The sequence below is a fragment of the Coffea arabica genome, chromosome 8c (genome assembly GCF_036785885.1).
Source record: "Coffea arabica cultivar ET-39 chromosome 8c, Coffea Arabica ET-39 HiFi, whole genome shotgun sequence".
NCBI lineage: Eukaryota > Viridiplantae > Streptophyta > Magnoliopsida > Gentianales > Rubiaceae > Coffea > Coffea arabica.
In genome coordinates this window covers 15,366,678-15,388,705 of record NC_092325.1, presented here as the reverse complement: position 1 = coordinate 15,388,705, position 22,028 = coordinate 15,366,678, and the positions used below count along the sequence as shown (strand labels likewise).

General features: G+C 37.9%; 1 protein-coding gene across 1 annotated transcript; it reads right to left on the bottom strand.

Annotated features, from left to right (window-relative positions):
• Positions 1 to 1,833: 1,833 nt before the first annotated feature.
• LOC113705816 (uncharacterized) lies at positions 1,834 to 2,919 on the bottom strand. The gene has a single exon (XM_027227724.2). It carries the CDS (start codon positions 2,917 to 2,919, stop codon positions 1,834 to 1,836), a length of 1,086 nt encoding a protein of 361 aa, XP_027083525.2.
• Positions 2,920 to 22,028: the final 19,109 nt, after the last annotated feature.

The window sequence follows — 22,028 nt, the reverse complement described above, 5'->3', positions numbered from 1 at the left end:
GTTATATAAGTGGACACTAAAGGGACCCTTTATTTATTTATTTATGGTAAGGAATGTAGACAAAGCTCACCATACCTTTTCTTATTTTCCAGTAATGTATAAGAATTTCAAACAAAATTGGTATTAAAATATTCAATTGAATTTGGAACAACATTATACTAATTTTTTTTAATTTGTGCAAAAGTGCTATATAAGTGGCCACTCAGGGGACCCTTTATTATTATTTTTTTTAGCAACGAAGAAATAAATAAATGGTGCATAAAAATAGTAATAGTTAATATATCCAAAGAGCATTAAATAGGTGTCCAAACAAGGAAGCTTCTAATTTTTCGCTAATATAGAGGAATTTGGAGGAAAATGTATCCTGATTTTTTTGGTTAAATTATTAAATTATGTTCATTAATAGCAAGTATCTTTCATTAATATAGAAAAATTTTGAACAAAATTTATCCTGGAATTTGTTGAAGAGAATTCCCAAACTTTGGTTAGCACGGGAGATAGCTCATTCTGGTTCAACAATTGGCTAGGCCACGGTCCCATAGCATCCGGGAAACACGATGTCCCGACCCCCAAATTGCTAATCAAAGATTGCTGGGTGAATGGGGCTTGGCATTTGCGAGAGGTTGAGAGCGTCCTTTCTCCAGGTGAACTACATGCCATCTCTTGCACTCGGCCCTACCTCTCAGCTGGCAAGGTGGACTCTCTCGCTTGGTGCCCATTACATGACAGACGGTTTAGCATCTCCTCAACAATAAAGATGCTAAGGCGGCAAGGCAATTCAATGTTATCCCGTAAACTCATGCTGACGGGCTCTCCTTCTTCGGAATGAGCACAATTAAGGTGCTTGCAACACTCTTCAGGATCGGTACTCTACAAAAGAATTCACGAACTGCTTGCAAAATGATGCGAATGAGCAAGCTGCCTATGGTGTGCAAGTAGATCCTGTGAAGGTCCCTCAAGGACCCATGACAAGTGCACGAGTTAAGAGGTTCAAAGACCCACTTCAAGCCTTAGTTCATGCCGTTCAAGCTCAAGAGCAATCGTGCATTGAAGGAATGGACATGGAGGATCCTTGCAAGACTACCAAGATTTTGTTTACAATTGAAGATGCAAGTGATCAAGCTTCAATAGCCGATTGGGCCAAGATTAGTTAGCTCATGTTGGGCTTAGAGGGCCGGCCTTGTGGGCCTTAGTTCTATTAGTTAGTTAGTCAATTAGCTAGTTAATTAGGTTAACTTTTGGCCAAGAGGAAGATAACATGCTGGCTGAATTTCTTTAGTAAGTTTCCAAGTTTTATTAGGTTTAGACAAGGCTATAAATAGCCCCAAAGTTGATGTTTACATTCAGTTTTTGAGAATTCAATAAAAATTTCCAGAATTTCGTCCATTCTTGTGGCAAATTCCTTTAGCTTGTGAAAGCTAGTTTGAGCATCCTAGAGTTGATCCTAGGTTGTTTCTTGACTTATCAATCAAGCAAACACACTTGATTGTGGCGTCCTCTACCGTTGAATTCATTCTTGAGTGGTCCAAGTCTGGGTTCAACTCTGTCAATTCCACAACGTGTCCTCTAAGATCCTAAGTTTGCTTCCACGCTCACATCACAAAGGTTGTGGGATATCGTGTCCCAACAGCTTATGTAGAAGAACCCTGTGTAACCATTCACTCCTACTGCATTGTGGCTGTCTAAGTCAAACACAGCCCGCTTAACCTCTTCCAGCGAAACCTCACGCACCAGGTCATCGTTTTGTGCTTGTGTGACCAAGGTTGGGATCAAGGTCAGAAGGCTATCCTCTGCTGATTCGCTATCCAAGGAGTGTTACTGCGATAGCAGGTGTTAGAAGAAGAGAGCTGCACTTTGGCCAATCACGCTCTCATCCTCCCATAAAGTGCCATTGATGTCCTTGATACGGTGGATAGAGAGAAGAGCACGCTTAGCTAGGATAGAGGAGTGGAAAAATTGTGTGTTGGAGTCCCCCTCCTTTAGCCACCACACGCAGGCTTTCTGTTTCCAATATGTCTCCTCGTCAGCAAGGGTTTTGAGAAGCTGTGCTTGAGCCCGGCTCCAATGGAGTCTAGCTTCCTTCGACCCTTCCTCCTCCAACCTAATTTCACTTATTCGGACTTCCTCTTCCGCGGCTGCCACATTGCTGAAGATGTTCCCAAATGCATTTTTGTTCCATTCGCGGAGCATGTGCTTCAGTTGCTTTAGCTTTGAGGAGAAGGCAAACATACCGTATCCGTTAATTTCCTGCTGCCAATTAGCGCGTAATACTTCATGAAAGGACGGGTGATTGACCCACATATGTTGGAACTTAAAAGCCCAAGGACAGGCTGGATTCCTACGCTGAATTTGGAATAGCAATGGGGAGTGGTCCGACCCTGCTCTATTTAAATGCTGCAAAGAAGAAAGGTGAAAGGAGTGCAGCCATTCCATATTGATTAGTACCCTATCCAACCGTTTCCATATACGTCTCCCCTGGCAAATTCCAGTCCAGGTGAAGCGGCTGCCGAATGCTGAGACAGAATGCAAGCTACAAGTGGAGATGGTATCCACAAACACCGTTATCGCCCCCATATTCTGCTGAGCTGGGCCGAGATATTCAACTATTGAAGCTGTTACGTTGAAATCGCCTCCCACCATCCAGGGTCTTGAGCCAACAATCTGGGAGAGTGTCAGTAAGTCTGTCGATAGAGGCTGACGCTCTGCTGTGGTGTACTTGGCGTACACGAACGTGCAATAGATTACATGGGGCCATCTGTCGCGTGTCACGGCTAGGTGTATATACTGATCAGAATTTCCCAGGACGGAAGCTGCAAAACTATCCCTCCACAGAACCCAGATTTTGTTGGAGCTGTTAAACAACCCCATCTTGAATTTCAGGGTGGTCGCAAGGCCATCTAGCCTCAAAGCCTCAACCATTGGTTTGATAATAACTAAAAAAACGATATTATGGATTTTGATGAGTTTCTGTAATCGGCGGAGAAATGCACGCCCAGCAATTCCATGTATATTCCAAATTAGGGCATTAATCATGATGACAAATAAATGGGGAGTTGGAGATGGCTTTAAAGTCCTGCCTGGTAATGATGGTTTTGGGTAGAGAGGCCACTCGTTTGGTCTTACTCCTTTTACTGACAATCCGGCTCACTGGTCTGGGGAGAAGCGCATCCATCCGGTGCTTGAACTGCTGAAGGTCAGTTAGTAGCTGCTTCCTAGGCACACGCATTTGCGGTGGTTCGTATTTTGAGCTGGTAAGAGGACTCCATCATGGGTGCCTAACTGTATGCAGGGGCTCCTCTTTGTATCGCTGTCTCCTTGTCACCCCACAATGGTGGCCTATTGAAGCTCTGCATTTCAGGTGTCTGCTTTCAGGGCCCCTCGTCTGGAGTGCTCCCGAGTTCTTGCCTCGTGACGTCATGAGAGTTTTCTGGTACCCACTGCTGCTCTTGGTCTGTTGGTGTAGCACTTTCTCCAATCTGTGGAGGGGCTTTAGGAGACCCATCCTTAGGTTGTTGTAAGACGCCATTAGCATCCTCGTGCCGCGGAGGCGGCTAGGCAATTGCTTTGGCTCTGTTTAGTCTGCATTCGGTAGCCGAGTGACCAAGCCTACGGTAGCATCTGCAATAATCTGGCACATTCTCGTACTCTATGCACTGCCAAAACCCTGCGGAACCATTCATGATCCAAATCCAGCCTGGGAGATCCTTTTGAAAGTCTATCTCTACACAAACTCAAGCAACGCTGGGTCTAGAAAGCATGGCAGTAGAGGCATCTAGTTTCAAGGGGTCGCCTATGAGAGAAGCAATGGAGAAGAGCGGTCCCTTGCCAAACAAATGTACTGGCAGATTGGGAAGTTGGATCCATATAGGGATAATGGGTAATTCAGACGCTACCGAAAAGGACGGAGTCCATTTAAGGACACGCATCCCGTACCCCTGGAAGGACCAAAATCTGCGAAGCCAGCACCTATAGTAATCCTTTTCCAAGTCAAACTGGACAAGGACATGTCTGGGGTCAAGCAGGCCTAGCGTAAAGGAGCCCTTGAAGCCGACTGCTGTGAAGTCCTTACGTAGGCCATCCATGGACGGCCGCCCCCTGCTGAACTTGCCTACCAGTGCAAACTCCAATGGGGCCGCCAAGGTCTGGACTTCATCGTGAGAGAAGGAGATTGCAGGTTCACCTTTGTATACTTCGCAAGGCTTCTGGAAGGCTGTGATAGGCTACGTGCTGGAGGATGTAAGGACGCTCGCAAAGGAGCGCTTGGAGAGAAGGATGCCCTTCATCCCAAGCGGGAGAAGGATGCCCTTCATCCGCGGCATGAAGGGCAGCCATGGTTAGGCCGTGGTTCTGAAGAGGGGGAGAAACCCTAGGCGTTGATAAAACCTAGAGATGTTTTTACGCTATGTTTATTAATACAAAGTAATAGTTAGGAAAAAAGCCATTTAAGGAGAGGAAAAACTTAAAGAAATAGGCAGGAAATAATAAATTTTGCATTATATGTTGTTTGTTTAATCATGTGATGCCCTCACCTCCCCCTAAAGCATACCCAAGGGTTTGGCGGACCGCCTACCCAACTCTCGCCAGGACTCACTCACATAATCGAAATTTACCAAATATTAACCTCAACAATGAGAGTAATAACAATTACAACCTTAGATATATACAATCGTGGACATCAAATGTCCATACAATATCTAAATACAGCCAAGGAGTCAAGCTTATAAAATAAAACCAAACCAGCCCACTAAAGAGCTAAGGAGCGCCTACGTGAGCAACTAACGAAACTTAAACAAAGTCTATGTTTTTTTCAATTCCCACTCTCATGTTCTTACCCCTGTAAGGAAAATAAATTCACGGAATGAGCTATATAAGCCCAGTGAGGTTCCAAGAAAACATGCAAGTAAACTAGCAAGCATGATATAGTGTATAGCAAAGTAGGTACTGAGATATATCATGCAATAGTGTATGAAAAGGAACACGTTCATGTCAAAAGATATAGTCTGCTTTCAAGAGCAGGTACTACGGCAGCTTGTCTAGGGTCCGTTGACTCTCCGTTAATCATGAAAGTATAATGTCCGTAGATCACCACTAAACGTCAATCCCCGTCTACTAATCATCCCCCTACGGGGCCCGAATGCCAATCAAGTATCCAGGGTTCGTCAATCTCCTCGACCAAACCCTTGCCGGCTCGATTCGACCAACTAACCCTGGGTTGGGCTTATAGCCTCAAGTATTCAAGTATTCATGAGTGGAGTCGTTGGCTGTGACCCAACACTCACGCAGGTAATAATTGGAGACGTTAGTTGTCACCTAACGCTCCGTATTCAAGCATGTCACGAGTTCAAGTCATGAATTCAATTCATGAGTAAACAGGTTAGGAACTTCGTCCTTTACCCAACCTTACCCGACCGCTCTAAGGCTGGTCTCAAGCAAGGGGTCCAATGAGGGCTCAGTTTAGCTATTACCGACCTACATTCACGCATACGCATGAGTAACCCAAGTTTGCACTTACTCGATGTCTCGGATAAGGGTCCATAGGCCCAGTTCAACCGCTGCAAGAAGATATACAGCCGGTCTACAATCATGCACATGTACATGCAAGTCTGCACGCAAGATCAGATATTTCAAGTTCATGGAGGTCGAGTAAACATGAGGACACATTCACCTAGCCATGATCAAGTCACAAGTAAGCTCAGCATGTCATGTTTTCAAGCATTTCAAGTATTTTAAATCAAGATACATGTTACATGTAAATCAAGTTACTTGTACATGCATGAACGAGATATTAAAAGTTTAGTCGAATTAGGTCAAGTGCGATAAAGTACACACTCGCCTAAGAAATGACAATCAAGTGCTTAGCAATTTCTTACAACAATGAGCATGAAACATGCAGTTAGAACACTCACTAGTTCAAACAGAGCAACGTTAAACGTTCGTCTCCAGGTTATTTGCGTATTCACCATCAAACCCTAAGAGCAACCAAGATAAAATATTATGGACCAACCATTCAAAAGTTAGGTGAACGAAGTTCACATGTTAGACTCAACTATGAGCCATACACCTATCCAAGTTGCCTCTCAAAACACAAAGTTCAAAGACAAATTTGAAAGTGAAAGTCAAGGAAAATCCAAGTGCATTCTAGGGCAAAGATTCAAGTATGGTTTTGGAGTGAAATGAGAGCATTTGGACCTAAGAAACATGAGCAACCAAAGAGTTCCACATTTCATTTCATTGCTGGAAATTTCCAGCAGCAAAACAGTGAAGAAATCAAGGTGGTTCACCCTTTTAAAGTTATTGGATTCACTCCAATTCAACACACCTTTGTAGTTCAAGGTTTTAGCAAGTGATATGAGCGATTGAGTCCAAAAAGGCCACCAAATAAGGGGACATTAAGGCTAAGATGGTAGGACAACTTAACTGCCATCCAACCAGAAATTTTTTAGAAAAGAAACAAGCACAACGTGAGGTTTTCACCTTCCAAAACTCATGGTTTTCGGTCAAGTTCAACACACAAAATTCCTAACCAATGTTTGGAACAAGTTTTGGCCAAAACTCATCATGAAAAGGTTGGAGAAAAACAAGGTAAAAGGCTTCACTATCCATTCAGCCAACAAGCAACAATCGCAGCTAGCAAATTAGAGAAAATTACCAATGAAAACCCTCCATTTCATCTAGAATTCAACACATAAGTAAGGCTTAAAGGTTTACCAAGTATCTTAGGCAAGTTTACCATAAAATCTGCCCACAATTGAAGAAAACAAGCTACTTCCGAAATTGGACAGCATTTCCCCCTATTTTCCTCTAAGTTTCCTTCCAAACTCAATGCTTATCTTCCTAGCAATCCATCCTCAATCACAACCACAAGTTATAGGCTATAAAGGACACTTGTTTAAGGCCACAAAGTCACCCAAATTAGCCGATAATCTAGCTCAAAAGCAACCATAATAAAGCCGGACAAATGTGACCCTAAGCTCAAATTTACTACTACAAGATGAAATTTTCTATAATGAAGCCAAAATAACATATAAAAGCTAGAAAATTCACGTAGCAAAGCTAATAGATCATAGCCAAGCTCAAATCAACATATCAAAATTGAAATTTCTCACTCAAAGCTGGAATTTTCTAATCACCACACAAACAATGAAATTTTCCATGTAATCTACCAAAATCAAACCTTAAATCCGCTCATATGCAAGTAATAAAAGAAAAGATGGTTTCTTGATATGGTTACCTTGAAACCCTAAGAAGAAATGAAAACCAAGAGCTTCTTTCTCCCAAATCTCTCCACCAAAGTTCTTAATCCTTCCTAGATGTCACCTTCTATGGAGTAGTTTACAAGCTTAAGATGAAAACTTAAGAATTCAAGCAAGATTGGAAGGTTGAAGATGAAGTTGTTCCTCTCCTTTCTCCCTCAAGAAACTCAGCCAAGAAGAGAAAGAATAAAGGGTTGTTTTGGTCAAAATTTGTTTTTATTAAAGGCTAAGAATGGTCTTAGTCCAAGTCAAAGTTCCATGGCTTGGTTGACAAGTGGCTTCCAAGGGTTAATCCCCATCCTATTGTCTTCCAATTACTAAGATATCTAGTCAACCCTAATTATTTCTTTACAGCTTATAAAATAATATCCCTTTGTATAAAACTCCTCATAATCTTCAAAATTTATCGCACACACCTCACTAGTGGGTCCTACTTCCATAATGCACTATGAACTTAACTTGTACAAACTTATAGAAGAAAAATGTTTTAAAACTTGACTCACTTATAAAAATATCTAGGAAATTAAGGTAGTAAAGTAAAGTAAATAAAATAAAATAAAATAAAAGTAGTTTTTTTCTGGTCCTCACAAATCATCTATTGATATTATTATTTTTTGGCTATTTAAAATGTACATAAGTAATTAAAACTCACCATTATTTTTTACCAAGACTTTATATGTTGTTTGTTTAATCATCCATTACTATTATTGCTTTTGGATTATTTAAAACTTATGCAAGTAATTAAAGCCCACCATACTTCATTTTCTTTTTCAATAATATAGAAAAAATTTGAACAAAATTGGTATTAAAATATTCAATTGAACTTAGAACAAAATTATATTAAAATTTTGTTTTTTCATGCATGCAAGTAATGAAATGATGCATAAAAGTAGTAGCAATGAATTCATGCAAAAAGTGTTATACAAGTGGACACTAAAGGGACCCTTTATTTATTTATTTATTGTTGGTCAGGAATGTAGACAAAACTCACCACATGTCTTTTCCTTTTCCAGTAATGTAGAAGAACTTCGAACAAAATTGGTATTAAAATATTCAATTGAATTTGGAACAAAATTATACTAAATTTTTTTTTTTGAATTTGTGCAAAAATGTTATATAAGTGACCACTTAAGGGACCTTTTATATATATATATATTTTGGTCGGGAATTTAGACAAAATTTGGAGCAAATTTTTTGGTGAGAAATGTAGAGAAATTTGGAGCAGAACTCATACTAAAATGTTAATCTAAATTTATATTTTCCTAATGGCTAAAAAAACATAGTATTAGTCCAAGTTTCGAAATATTAATAGATATATAGTTATCAAAAGAGAGACAAAAAAGCAAAAATTTGGAGCAAAAGGCAAGATGAAAAGTTTCAAAACATTAATATGGTCTTTATGGAGGAGAAACAATGGAAACAAAAATTAAGCTGATACAAACTAAATTTGGTAGATGTAAGGAAATATAGCGGAGGAAAGCATGAACAATAGATCATCAATTATAAAAACAAAAAAAAATCAATGGAGTAGGACATATCTTGGAAGTTAAACCCTACTCTATTAAATACAAAGTACACTACTACTATTATAAGATCAAGAAGAGGAATATAATATCAAAATTGCCCCTGAGATTGAGAGTAAATCACGATCGAGCCGGCAGAGCACAAGGGGGACGGCACGGCACTGTTCCTCAGTCTTCCGCACTTTTAATAGGTAGGATATGGACATAAAGATGGTCAAATGTTTAAGTACTGTTTTAATGACCTTATATTAAAACTGAAGGTGACGATGGGCCATGCTTGACGCTTGCTCAAGTACAATCACAGAAATAGCATGACTAGACAAGAACTCATAAATATTTAGAAGGATATTTCATAAAATATTTTGAATAGACGAAAACTCAAAAATATTTTAAAGACTAGGAGGAAAAGCCCACGCGACGCGTGGGAGTGTAGTGCTTATAATTAAAGATGGTTAATAATTATTATTTGGTATTTTGTAGTATAAGAATTGAAGTGTGACAATTTTAATATATGATATTAAATAGAAAAATCATAAGTTACATATTGAGTTAAAAAATATACTAATATGCAATGAAACAAAATTATAAGATACGATCAACTATTTTGCATCTAACCTAATAAAATAAAAGACCTATTTATATCTGTTCATGCACTTTATGGATATTAAAATCTATTGTTTAGTTTGAATTTGATCTTAATATAAGGGCAATCCACCACATTATCTTGTCATATAAGTGAGATTTGAACAATTAGCATATTTGAAGAAAATCATTACTAGTGGAATTTCGGTTCTTGCAAGCCAAATTCTTGAATTTATATTGATTCCAATGACATATCATCATGAAATCTCCACATTCACCAATCCATCAATTATGATTTATTGTATGATTTAGAACGTATAGTAAAGCATCACCTTCTGGATAGGGATTACAATCACTAAACATCAGTTTTTGATCTAGTTGCAAAGATATACAACAACTAAAATGCTAATTTAGAGGAATAACCATATCAAATAAAGTACTAAAACATCTTAGACCACTCAATTCAAAAAAACAATTAAAAGTAATAAAGTACATACTTTATATTTGCAGCCAAATAGTTTTAAGTAGATAGTTAAACCTATTGGCAAATCAAATGAAGTGAAAAATTTGCCTATATGGAATCATTAATAAAACAACAAACAATTTGAAAATTATCATAACTAATAGTTAAAACAACAAAAGTAGATGCAATCTGCATATGAAAAAATTTAAAATGATAAACTTACTTTAAACCACAAATAATAATTAACAAATGTGATCTCCTCCCTATCATGCCTATCTAATATGGACAATTGAATTAAAATACTAAAAAATTATCACACATACAACCTTCAAGATTATAGATTTATTACAACCAAAAAGTAGATTGGTTAAAGAAAACATACCTATTGAGATTTCTTACAACCAAAAAGTAGATTGACTAAAAAAAATATACTTATTGAGAAAGGTGTTGCAAAATGGGGAAGAGGAGTAGCTAATATAGCAATATCTAAATTTAATAGACTATATGATTGTGGTGGAAGAAAGTTGTAAGTAAATGAAATGAATATGAACAGATGGGGGTAACGGCCAAGAAAGCAAACTTCCCTACTAATTGGTATTAATTATGTCTTAATATCTATATATCATAAGTTTGCAGATAACTGATGAGAAATGCTTTAGAAAATTAAGAGACTTGGATGTTAATACAATTAAATGATTAGAAGGGCTTTTATGTTATTTCACTAAAACACAAGTTGAATTTAGTTATACCCAATGTTCAATCGGATATCCGTCACCCCTATCTTTAAATGTCTAAAAGGACATTTAAGTAATTACAACAAAGCTAAATTAACTATAATGACTTGTATTCAATACTCCAATTGCACTTCAAACTCTTACATTCCCAAAATAACCCTACCCTTACGGTTGAAATCCAAAGAACATCTTTACCCTAAACTCATTCTTATATAGTATAAGGATTTTTTCTAACGGTTACTTGGTGGACACTCGTCACAATACCTATTTCATGTTGAATCCATCATGTGAATACTCATATAAACAATTATCATTATCTTTTGTATTGATATACTTTTTTTATTTAATTTTATTTTTTCAAAAAATCAACAAAAACACTAACAAGTACTTTTTCAAGAAACAGGGGGTGGGAGAATTTGAGAAGCGATAAAAGGGGAAAGGAGGGAACTAGTCAGATAACCTTTAATCCTAGAGGCTTAATGGTTAACCATTAGACTAAAACCTTCTTATCAATTAAGTCAAATGCTTCATATCTATAGGATTAATTACACTTTGCCCCCGTAAAACTGGAGTTACCAACACTTTGCCCTGACCATGAGAACAATCTACATTTTGTACCAAAAGAATATTACATCCTTATTGGTAATTGTGAATTGTCGTTGACGTCTGGTAAATTGATACTTGGACAATTATGCCTTTAATATGCACTTATTCAACAGCATAATCTATACACTTTGATTAAGGGCATTAAGAGTTCTTGACTTTAATCATATTTACATTTTACTGGCACCCATGATTAATGCTTTACTTGGAATTGATACAAGTATCAGGAAAGAGAATAAGTACTATTTCAAAGAGAAACTACCAATTCAAATGGTAATGACAGACATTTCGGTCTACCCATATTTAATATATTTTTTACTACTTAGGTACCGAAGAATATTTCTACAAACTATGTGAAGGAAATGTATTTTATATTTTTGAAATTAAATGTAAGAAAAGAAATTGTTATTTTGGAAGGGAAACAGATGAGTAAGGTATTCAAACTCTAATTATTTATGGGTATAATTGTATTCATTTTTGGCCAAAAAACTTTCATTTATTCGAAATCCCTTTGGGCATTGCTAATACTTATGAAATATTAATATGGACAAAGTTTCTAAAGGCTTAGAACCTATTTAGATTGCTATTTTTTACAGTTTTGTAAAAAATATATATATTATAATGATTTGATATATGTGTTGTAAAATATTGATTGGAACATGTGTTCATAGAAAACATGAAATTTTTTGGGTGAAAAATTGTAATCTAAACAAGATCTAGAGATCAATTTGCAGTTACTTTATTGGATCAATCTTTCCTGTACTTTCAATATATACATTGATGGGATTAGATTGTATGCCATATTATCTGAATTTGAATTTGAATATCAAATTTTGTATATGTAACATGCATCTAGACTCGTTATTCTATACGCTGTCAGTGTATAAAAATTTATTCTATTTTATTAGTTAAAAATCAATTTGGTTTATAAGTAAAAAGAAGTTCCACTAACAGTACGAGACACGTGGATAGGCATGTTCAATTTGTAGTTACTTTATTATTCACCAGGGATCAATACACACTCAATAAATTAAAAATTATAATAATTGTTGTTGTAAAAAATAAAGTGCTAAAAGTGGAAAAACATATTGTGTGTAATCTTTACTATACTAAAAGCGTCAGTTGGCTTAGCTACAGTGAAAATGGGCCGGTTATAGCGTGATTTGTGTGAGATTGAGGGGCGGTTTGGTCTTTTGTCATTCGGTGGTGATGGCTTTGCTGGAATTGCTCGAAATTTCCTGCTATCCGTGTGGCTTTGTCGTGGGTGGTGAGTTTGTTGTATCAGCTGTCTGCATGCCTTTGGAACTTCGATGCTGTCCGCGTGGCTTTGCTGCTGTCTGCATGGCTTTGGAACTTCGATGCTGTCCGCGTGGCCAGGCTTTCTTGTGGCTGGCGCGGTGGCTGTTAAAACAGTCGAGGCCTATGCTAAAGAGCTTTCCCAGAGCTCTATAGCGGCCTCTGAGACAGGAATTTAGAGCTTTGGTGCTATGAGAAGAGGTATCCGAAGTAATCGTAAACTCATGCCCTTAAGCCAGACGATTTTTTCCCTAGAGAGTTGGTTGGTTTAAGAGAGACAGACCCCGGATTGGTATCAAGAGGTACTTTCAAAGGGTATCGGGACTCGGAATCCTTGGCTACCTGTGGGAAAAAAAAAGCATATCCGCTGGTAATGATCTTCCAGTTCCGGGGAGAATTCGATCTCCTCTTAAGCTCTTAAGGCCTGGAACTGTTTTCCCGGCCTGGTACCAACTTCCGACTAAAGAAGGAGAGGAGCGAAAAGCCTCATTCACCTTTTGGTCCAACCCCTCCTGCTTACTCCTTTTGTTCGGCCGCTTCTAGGCAGCATGATTTGGAACATCTTTCTTCCCAATGAGCATTACTGTGTCTCGTTCGTTTCTTTGCCTGTGCAAAACTAGCTCTCCGATTTTCCTGTGATCGGCAGAGTTTGAAGTGCCAACCTCATCGGTTTTGTTTGTCATATACCCATCTTCTATCCATCTCCTCCGCCGAGGGCAATCTGATTTTGTAGTAAAGATATATACCTATCTTATATTTAATTCCCTCAACCAATCTCGTTCGTTTCTTAGCCTGTGCAACACTAGCTCTGCGATTTTGCTGTGATCGGCAGAGTTGGAAGTGTCAACCTCATCGGTTTTGTTTGTTATATACCCATCTTATATCCATCTCCTCCGCATTTGTAGTACCTGTCCGCGTGTTCCTTCGCTCGCGTGTTTCCCAACTTTTATATGTTTGGCAGCACAAGGGAACTTTGCGCTCATAATCTGGTTCCTCTTCACTACTTAAGTCACATCCATTTTCTACTGGAAATTTTTTTTTAAAAAAATCATTCTCAAGGCTTTAAACATAATGAAATTTCTCTACTCAATATAATTAAATGGCAAATTCTTTGCTAACCTCTTGATTACTACTAACTAACTAACTGCTAATATGGCACTTCGTTACTAAACAACCCAAAACGACTTCAACTAAAACATAAAACTAAAATGGTATATAGATTTGCGTTAAAATTCATATAGATTTGGCATCCATGTACATGCTTAAATTGAACCAAAATTTGACTGTTTGTAATTTGCTCCTTGCTAGATTATCTCTATTATTATAACAAATACAGTAGGTCACTGGAACAAATGATAATGCCACAGCTTCTATTTTGTTTCCACGACCAGTTTATGTACAATTACAAAACTACCCAATCTAAGTCCAAATTTCATTTGGAATTGAGAAGGGTAATTTGACATTTTGTATAAAAATGGCTGTGAAATTGAAAAATGGACTATGGCATTAACAGCGCCCCTTAACTGGGTCTGTATCTGTTAATTTGTTGACTTATAAAGGTTAGAGAAGTATTGCATATGCAATTCCAAAACAAAAGCTTTCATTGACATCTTTGTAATTGTTGATTAGTGGTTTATATATTGCACCAAATATTTGTAAACCATTGACCTTTGAAAAACACGTCCAATTGTTGATCAATGGCTTGGCTGTAGATGCAGGGATACTATTGCTTTGCATTTGCGAAAATAGGGATAATACATTGCAGTGAATCTGAGTATGATATATTTCTCCAGGTTGTTCCTAGCTATTGTTTAGTACTTCCTAAGTAATTCTCCTACTAATGCATTCCCACAAATGTATCAGAAATTGGCAACAAGTCCAATCAAATACTTAGATATTTCGTAGCAAATTCAAGCGGAAATCCAGGCATCCTCATGGGATTCAAATGGTAGTTAAGGTCCAATTAGCTATTAAGGTTATAAGGTAAAATATACTACATGTTGCATGTCTCAAGATTACTATAATTTGTTCTACTTCAAAGAATGCTTGACAAAAGAAAAGAAGGAAAAGTTCATCGTCATTGATTAATGGTCTCTGCACAAAAAAAGAGATGCAAAGAAGAAAAATGATGACGATGATCTACGTACTACACCCAAAAATTGTTGCAATGAGTGCAAGAAGTTTGGGAAGACGCGTTTTATTGGAAAGATTACTACAAGAAACTACACCTGTCAATATGATATTTTTTACTACAATTACTAGAAGCATATTTTTTTTACTACATCATGAATAATTCTTAATTTCTTGACATTTTTTATTGCGTAGAAATGTGATGATTGTTCTTTTAAATTATTGATATCACCATTGTGTTTATTCACAATAAGTTTCAAGAAGGGTTTTACTTGTTTAAACTTATTTCATTCTTGACTAGATACAAATACTGTGTGCATAATTTTAAAAGTGATCAGCGTCACCATATTTATGATATTTGTATGTAATTGTACATTTCAAATGAATGCATCATTTATTTATAGTATCAAGAGAAAATTACAAATCAAATGAGTAAATGAGTAACGGCAATATTCAATTTACATAAAGTCAAACTCTCCACATTTATTTAACAATTATCATGTATTAATATATAAACATTTTACATTAATCTACTTGCCTTCATTTGATATTGATTAACATAGACCCAGGGCATCCTCACGCATCGCGTGAGGCTGAAAAAATTAGTACTAAAAAGAATGTCAGAATTAATGGGCAAACATGGAAAGGTTGTGGATGCATATAAAATGTATAAAACGCGAAATATGAAGAGCTAGGAGTTGCGGTTGATTTTTTATTCGTTGTTTTGTTAGAGAATGGTTTTACCCTTTATGATAAGGATAAAACTGACGAAGCACAAAATAACGTAATACCCTGAGGAGTCCCTCGCTTTATGTATACGATAGATATTATTTCGTAGTTAATATACATATCCAAGAAAAAGTTTCTAATGAACATACTTACAAAGAAAAAAAAACACTCCACATGCGTAGCTTGTGCTTTTGCCAAAATACAAATTTGATAGCTACAGACAATATTGTGGTATAGCGCCAAAATTATCACTGTCTTACCAAATCAAATACTATTATACTATCACAAATTGACTTTTTGAAGGGGTGATTTTGTCACTTTAATTGTGACATTAAAACTTGAGCTAGAGTAATATTTTTTGGACTAACTCTACTTTGCAATCCCAAAAATTATACCACTTTCACTTTGCACCACTTAACTTGAATCAAATTTTTACTTTGCACCCTAAATTTTAGTGTTAAACACTTTGTACCCTAAATTTTTAAATATAGATACTTTGTACCATATACTCTCAAGTTTGTCACATTTAAGTCCCATCACAATGTCACCAAAATTGATGGTATAGAGGACCCTATAAATAAATGATAATTTGCTGAAAGTAATCAGAAGGAGCCAAGGTACACAACTAGAACAAAAAAACATATTATTATTAATTTGCACCGTCTTTTATCTCATTAATTTTGCTAATAATATTAGTGATTTAGACCATATAAATCATTGACAATGTGTTCAAAATAGTCAAAAGGAGCCAAGGGATCGCTATTAGAGTAGAATGATACATTGTTATTAATTTGCATTGTCATTTATTTTGTTAATTTTGATAACATTGTCATTAATTGGATGTAAATGGGACAAACTTGAAGGTTTAGAGTGTAAATTATTCAAAATGATGGTTTAACGTGTAAAGTGTCCAAAATTGAAATTTAGAGTACAAGTGAAAAAGTGGTACAAATTTGAGGAACAAAGCGAAATTAGTCCTTTTTTTGGCATACAAGATGATTATTTTTTTTCGAAACGTTAGCATACTTGCATTGATCTATAAGGAGAAAATACACTTCGAGCAAAGGCCCGAGAATCTGTACAACTCGTGTTCAATGACACGAAGGAAATATAATTTCCTCATCCATCAAAATGCCTAAGGCATGTGAGCTGTGACGCCCAAAAAAAAAAAGGAATTTCATTCTCATATATCTTTGTTGGACAAGCGGAGGAGCACAGTTTTTAAACTTGGAAAAAGAAGAAAAATTTTGCAAAAAGGGAAGGGGCCAAATCCGGCCGGATGGCATATATCTTGTACTGTTTAAATTTGGATTTCCTCTTGTGTAATAGTTGTTATTAGGGTTTGTATGAACGTTCGGAGTTGAAGGGATGTCTGTGTACATTAACTGGTTTCCGCTTCGCTTATGGTATGCAAATTCTTGGAGAATTTGATGTATATTTGAGATTTATGTTGTAATTCAATTGAGGACTATAGTGAACGACTGAGTCCCGGCGAGAGTTGGGCAGGCGGTCCGCCGAACCCTCTGGTTCGCCTTAGGGGGAGGTGAGGCTGTCACAGTTGGTATCAGAGCTTAGGCTTCAGATCTCTGTAGTGTATCCTAAGCTTAAAGTTTAGGATGCCGGACTGTGGATCTGGTTTGAAATATCAGTGATTTCTCGTGGGACTGAATATCATGCGAGTGGGAATAGAGTCACTCTTATTGTTTGCTTGGAATGCTTGAGTGACTTTTGAGGATTATTTGGATATAGTTAGTACAAGATGGAATGTCGAGAACGACATTCTTTTAAGGAGGGGAGATTGTGACGCCCTGAAAAAAAAAAAAAAGGATTTTCATTTTCATATATCTTTGTTGGACAAGCGGAGGAGCACAATTTTTAAACTTGGAAAAAGAAGAAAAATTTTGCAAAAAGGGAAGGGGCCAAATCCGGCCGGATACCTGGCCGGATTGCCTTGCAGTTTTGAAAAAAAAAACGAGTTTCGCCACTGCCTCGAATCCGGCCACGAATCCGGCCAGATTCAGGTCGGATTGTGACGTGGCAGGTCGGCCATCAAGTTTGACCAGCTGATTTTCTGCCTTCTTATCTTGTTTTGGCTGGAAAATATCTTCATTTCTTCCCCTTGGCTAGCCGTGTGTTTGAGAGAAAAGAAAGAAAACTTCATTTTCTAGTTTCAATTTTCACTTCAATCATGAGATTTAACCGTTAATTTTGCAAAGTGCTCCGATTAACTTCGCATCTAAGGTGGTTGCAAGCTATGGGTGGAGTTGTTTTGGAGGAGGGAACTCTAAGTTCCTACCTTTCTTGAGTTGCAAGGTGAGTTGCTAAGGAAGTTCCTTTGTTGTTTTGAAAATGGTATATTGGTGCTTAGTAGAGGTTGATTGTGCTATATTGTGGATGATTTCTTGGTTCTAGGTCAAGTTGGACCATTTTCTGATTTATTGGGCATTTTTCTGATTTATATGGTGGTCATGGATTGGACTTGGATTAGTGGTTTAAAATGGTGTTAAATGGGACCTTCATATGTTAATTGCGGGTGATTGCGGAAAATTTTCGCTTGTGGTATAAATTTCTGGTTCTAGGGTTCCAATTTGGGGGTTTTCTTATGATTGGTTTATAAGTTTCTAATTGGCTTTAATTGAAGGATATTATGGCCCTAATTGGATATGTTTATCGATTATGAACTATATGTGCAGTGGTGGTTGATGGTTATGAATTTGGTGAATATTTGTAGGTTGGAAAATAAAGAAAGTAAGGGGAAATGCTGTCCGAACTTCGAGAGTGCTTGGTTGCTTTGGATTTGAGTTATAGGGCTTGAGTTCAAGCTACGGAACTGTATATGATGGATGATGGATCATGAGTCGTGGAGGTGAGTAATCCTAAAACTGTCCCAAAGTTACTTTTGAACGTTTTCTTGCATTATTTACTCGATTGCATATCATGTGTGCTTGCATGTGAGTTCATGACATGATTTGGCTTGAGTGAGTACTTGGGGAGTCTTGTGCTGAACACCAACGTCTCCACCACTTGTTTATGTTCATGTTTATCTGGAGCTCAAAAAGGGGCTCCCACTCACTGTTCAACGTTAAACGTTAAAGGATCTATTTGAGCGTTGGGTGTTTAAGTGCAATGATTTCACTGGCTCACGAGAGTAATAAACGTACGTTGGATTTTGATTCATGACATCATCGAAACGAACGATTGTAAAGCTTATTTGATTTATGGATTTTACTGATTACTTGCTGAACTTCTAACTCACCCCAAAAACTATTTTTATTCCCCTTCACAGGGCTCGAGACGAAGAAAGGGCTTGTAGTGCTTATTCACATGGCTGGATGGCATATATCTTGTACTGTTTAAATTTGGATTTCCTCTTGTGTAATAGTTGTTATTACGGTTTGTATGAACGTTCGGACTTGAATGGATGTATATGTACGTTAACTGGTTTCCGCTTCGCTTATGGTACGAAAATTCTTGGAGAATTTGATGTATATTTGAGATTTATGTTGTAATTCAATTGAGAACTATAGTGAACGACTGAGTCCCGGCGAGAGCTGGGTAGACAGTCCGCCGAACCCTCTGGTTCGCCTTAGGGGGAGGTGGGGCTGTCACAGTTGGTATCAGAGCTTAGGCTTCAGATCTCTGTAGTGTATCCTAGGTTTAAAATTTAGGATGCCGGACTGTGGGTCTGGTTTGAAATATCAGTGATTTCTTGTGGGATTGAATATCAGACGAGTGGGATTAGAGTCACTCTTAGTGTTTGCTTGGAATGCTTGAGTGACTTTTGAGGATTATTTGGATCTAGTTAGTACAAGATGGAATGTCGAGGATGACATTCTTTTAAGGAGGGGAGATTGTGACGCCCTGAAAAAAAAAGGATTTTCATTTTCATATATCTTTGTTAGACAAGCGGAGGAGCACAGTTTTTAAACTTGAAAAAGAAAAAAAATTTTGCAAAAAGGGAAGGGGCCAAATCCGGCCAGAAATCCGGCCAGTTTCTGGCCGGATTGCCTTGCAGTTTTGAAAAAAAAATGAGTTTCGCCACTGCCTCGAATCCGGCCAAGAATCCAGCCGGATTGTGACGTGGCAAGTCGGCCATCAAGTTTGACCAGCTGATTTTCTGCCTTCTTATCTTGTTTTGGCTGGAAAATATCTTCATTTCTTCCCCTTGGCTAGCCGTGTGTTTGAGAGAAAAGAAAGAAAACTTCATTTTCTAGTTTCAATTTTCACTTCAATCATGAGATTTAACCGTTAAATTTGCAAAGTGCTCCGATTAACTTTGCATCTAAGGTGGTTGCAAGCTATGGGTGGAGTTGTTTTGGAGGAGGGAACTCTAAGTTCCTACCTTTCTTGAGTTGCAAGGTGAGTTGCTAAGGAAGTTCCTTTGTTGTTTTGAAAATGGTATATTGGTGCTTAGTAGAGGTTGATTGTGCTATATTGTGGATGATTTCTTGGTTCTAGGTCAAGTTGGACCATTTTCTGATTTATATGGTGGTCATGGATTGGACTTGGATTAGTGGTTTAAAATGGTGTTAAATGGGACCTTCATATGTTAATTGCGGGTGATTGAGGAAAATTTCCGCTTGTGGTATAAATTTCTGGTTCTAGGGTTCCAATTTGGGGGTTTTCTTATGATTGGTTTATAAGTTTCTAATTGGCTTTAATTGAAGGATATTATGGCCCTAATTGGATATGTTTATCGATTACGAACTATATGTGCAGTGGTGGTTGATGGTTATGAATTTGGTGAATATTTGTAGGTTGGAAAATAAAGAAAGTAAGGGGAAATGCTGTCCGAACTTCGAGAGTGCTTGGTTGCTTTGGATTTGAGTTATAGGGCTTGAGTTCAATCTACGGAACTGTATATGATGGATGATGGATCATGAGCCGTGGAGGTGAGTAATCCTAAAACTGTCCCAAAGTTACTTTTGAACGTTTTTGATACGTTTCTCGATCAACACGTTTCGAGACACGTAGCACATTTGCCCAAGGATCTAGCGAGGATGTCCAACGCTTGGAATTGCGGGATCTAGAACCAAACGGACGACACGATTGGATTCAGGACGGTAGTACGACGACTCCAATGAAGGTGACTACTCCACGGGATAGGTCGGTAGAACAATCTAGGACGGGACGCAAGATTGCTCAAAACCCTTGCCAAAGCAAGTAAAGTGCTCGACCTCTCTTCTTAGAAGAAGGAACGAATTAAACCAATTTTATTGATAAAATGACTACCCTTAAACCTTACAAAGCAAGCCTATTTATAGGCTAAAGTGATTAAAACCCTAAATGCTAGGAAAAGGAAAAAGTCGGCCCATGTTTTTGGAACAAGATGGGCCGGCCCATGCTCTTACTTAATCATTAACTAATTGCTAACTAATTGATGGGGCCTAAGGCCTTATTCTCTTGGTGGCCCGCTTGACTCTTCGTGGACTTAAATCATGGTGTAAATGACTCGATTGTCTCTCTCCAATCCCTCAATATCTTAATGAACTCCATGTTGGTCTTGAACGTTCCTTGAATCGCTTAGCCCGTGCACATGTGACTGGGCCCAATGGTACTTGAACTGAGTCATTGGTGGGCCAAGGTCCGTGCACACATCAGTCCCCTCCTCTTAAGAAGGATTTGTCCTCAAATCTAGATGGGGATGGAAGATACTAACAAGAGTTAGTAGTATGACAACTCAAATCGATAGTGCGTTTGGAAGTCAGCCACGTTGGGAACAAATGAAAGGTCACGAGCCAAGTTAAATGTCATTTGGTCAGCTTCATTAGGCTCTCAAACAAGGACATGCGCCAAGATAGGAAAGAGCTTGTGTAAGGCTCGCGAAACTTCCAGGTAGCAATCCAAAGCACTTGAATCATCCTTCGGCCATGCATTGTTTTAGTGTCACCATTCTCATGCACAAGATAAGGATTTTCAGAATGATGCTCATGGGAGCAAGAGAAATTCCAAATCGGGTTTTTCAAGGTGGTATGACTCGTCCCTGGTTGTTGCTGATTTGGCACAACTTGCCTATTTGGAGGTGAAACATTGAACCAATCAGGTTGCACTTCCCTAGAAGTACGAACCAGTGATGTAAGACCAACGTTCGGATCTTTATTGACACATTTGTGGGTATCACCCGACAAAAGTGGCAGCAATGAAGTGAGACGCACTCCATACGAATCATATGAATTTGTGCAAGTTGGAGTTGGTGAAGTAAGCTCGTGGTGACCAGCTTTTGGACATGTGAAGAAGCACGAACGTGCTCCACTTTCAGCAGGAATAAGCACGAAATCGGGTTGCAAGTCCTTAACCATAGTTGGAAAATTTTGGACAGCGTTACAACCTACAAAAACAAAATAACCTTCAACTTGAAGCAATTCGGAAATCGGGTAAAGAACTAATGGTACATTATCAACTAGATGGTAAGAAGGTGTAGAACAAGATGGAAATGAGAAAACTCCCTTTGACACTTCAATATTCCTTCTACCAATTGATTCAACTTGAGATGCCAGTGCTAGTCCTTTACACTTCTCTTTAACACCTACATGAGAGCAACAAGAGTTAGTGCTAGTATCATGCTCAAAATAAGGCAAAGGTGAGGAATGAACCATAGGTAGAGAACAAGCAGTAGAATCTGAAATTTCCCTTTTAAGACGAGCTCGAATCAATCCTCCAATGGTGTGGACAGGTTTGAGTTGACATGGTTCCATGAATTGAGACCAAAGAGATT

Bases quoted from the DNA above. Each gene is read 5' to 3' on its own strand.
- LOC113705816 (XM_027227724.2), bottom strand. From the start codon at position 2,919: ATGGTTGAGGCTTTGAGGCTAGATGGCCTTGCGACCACCCTGAAATTC.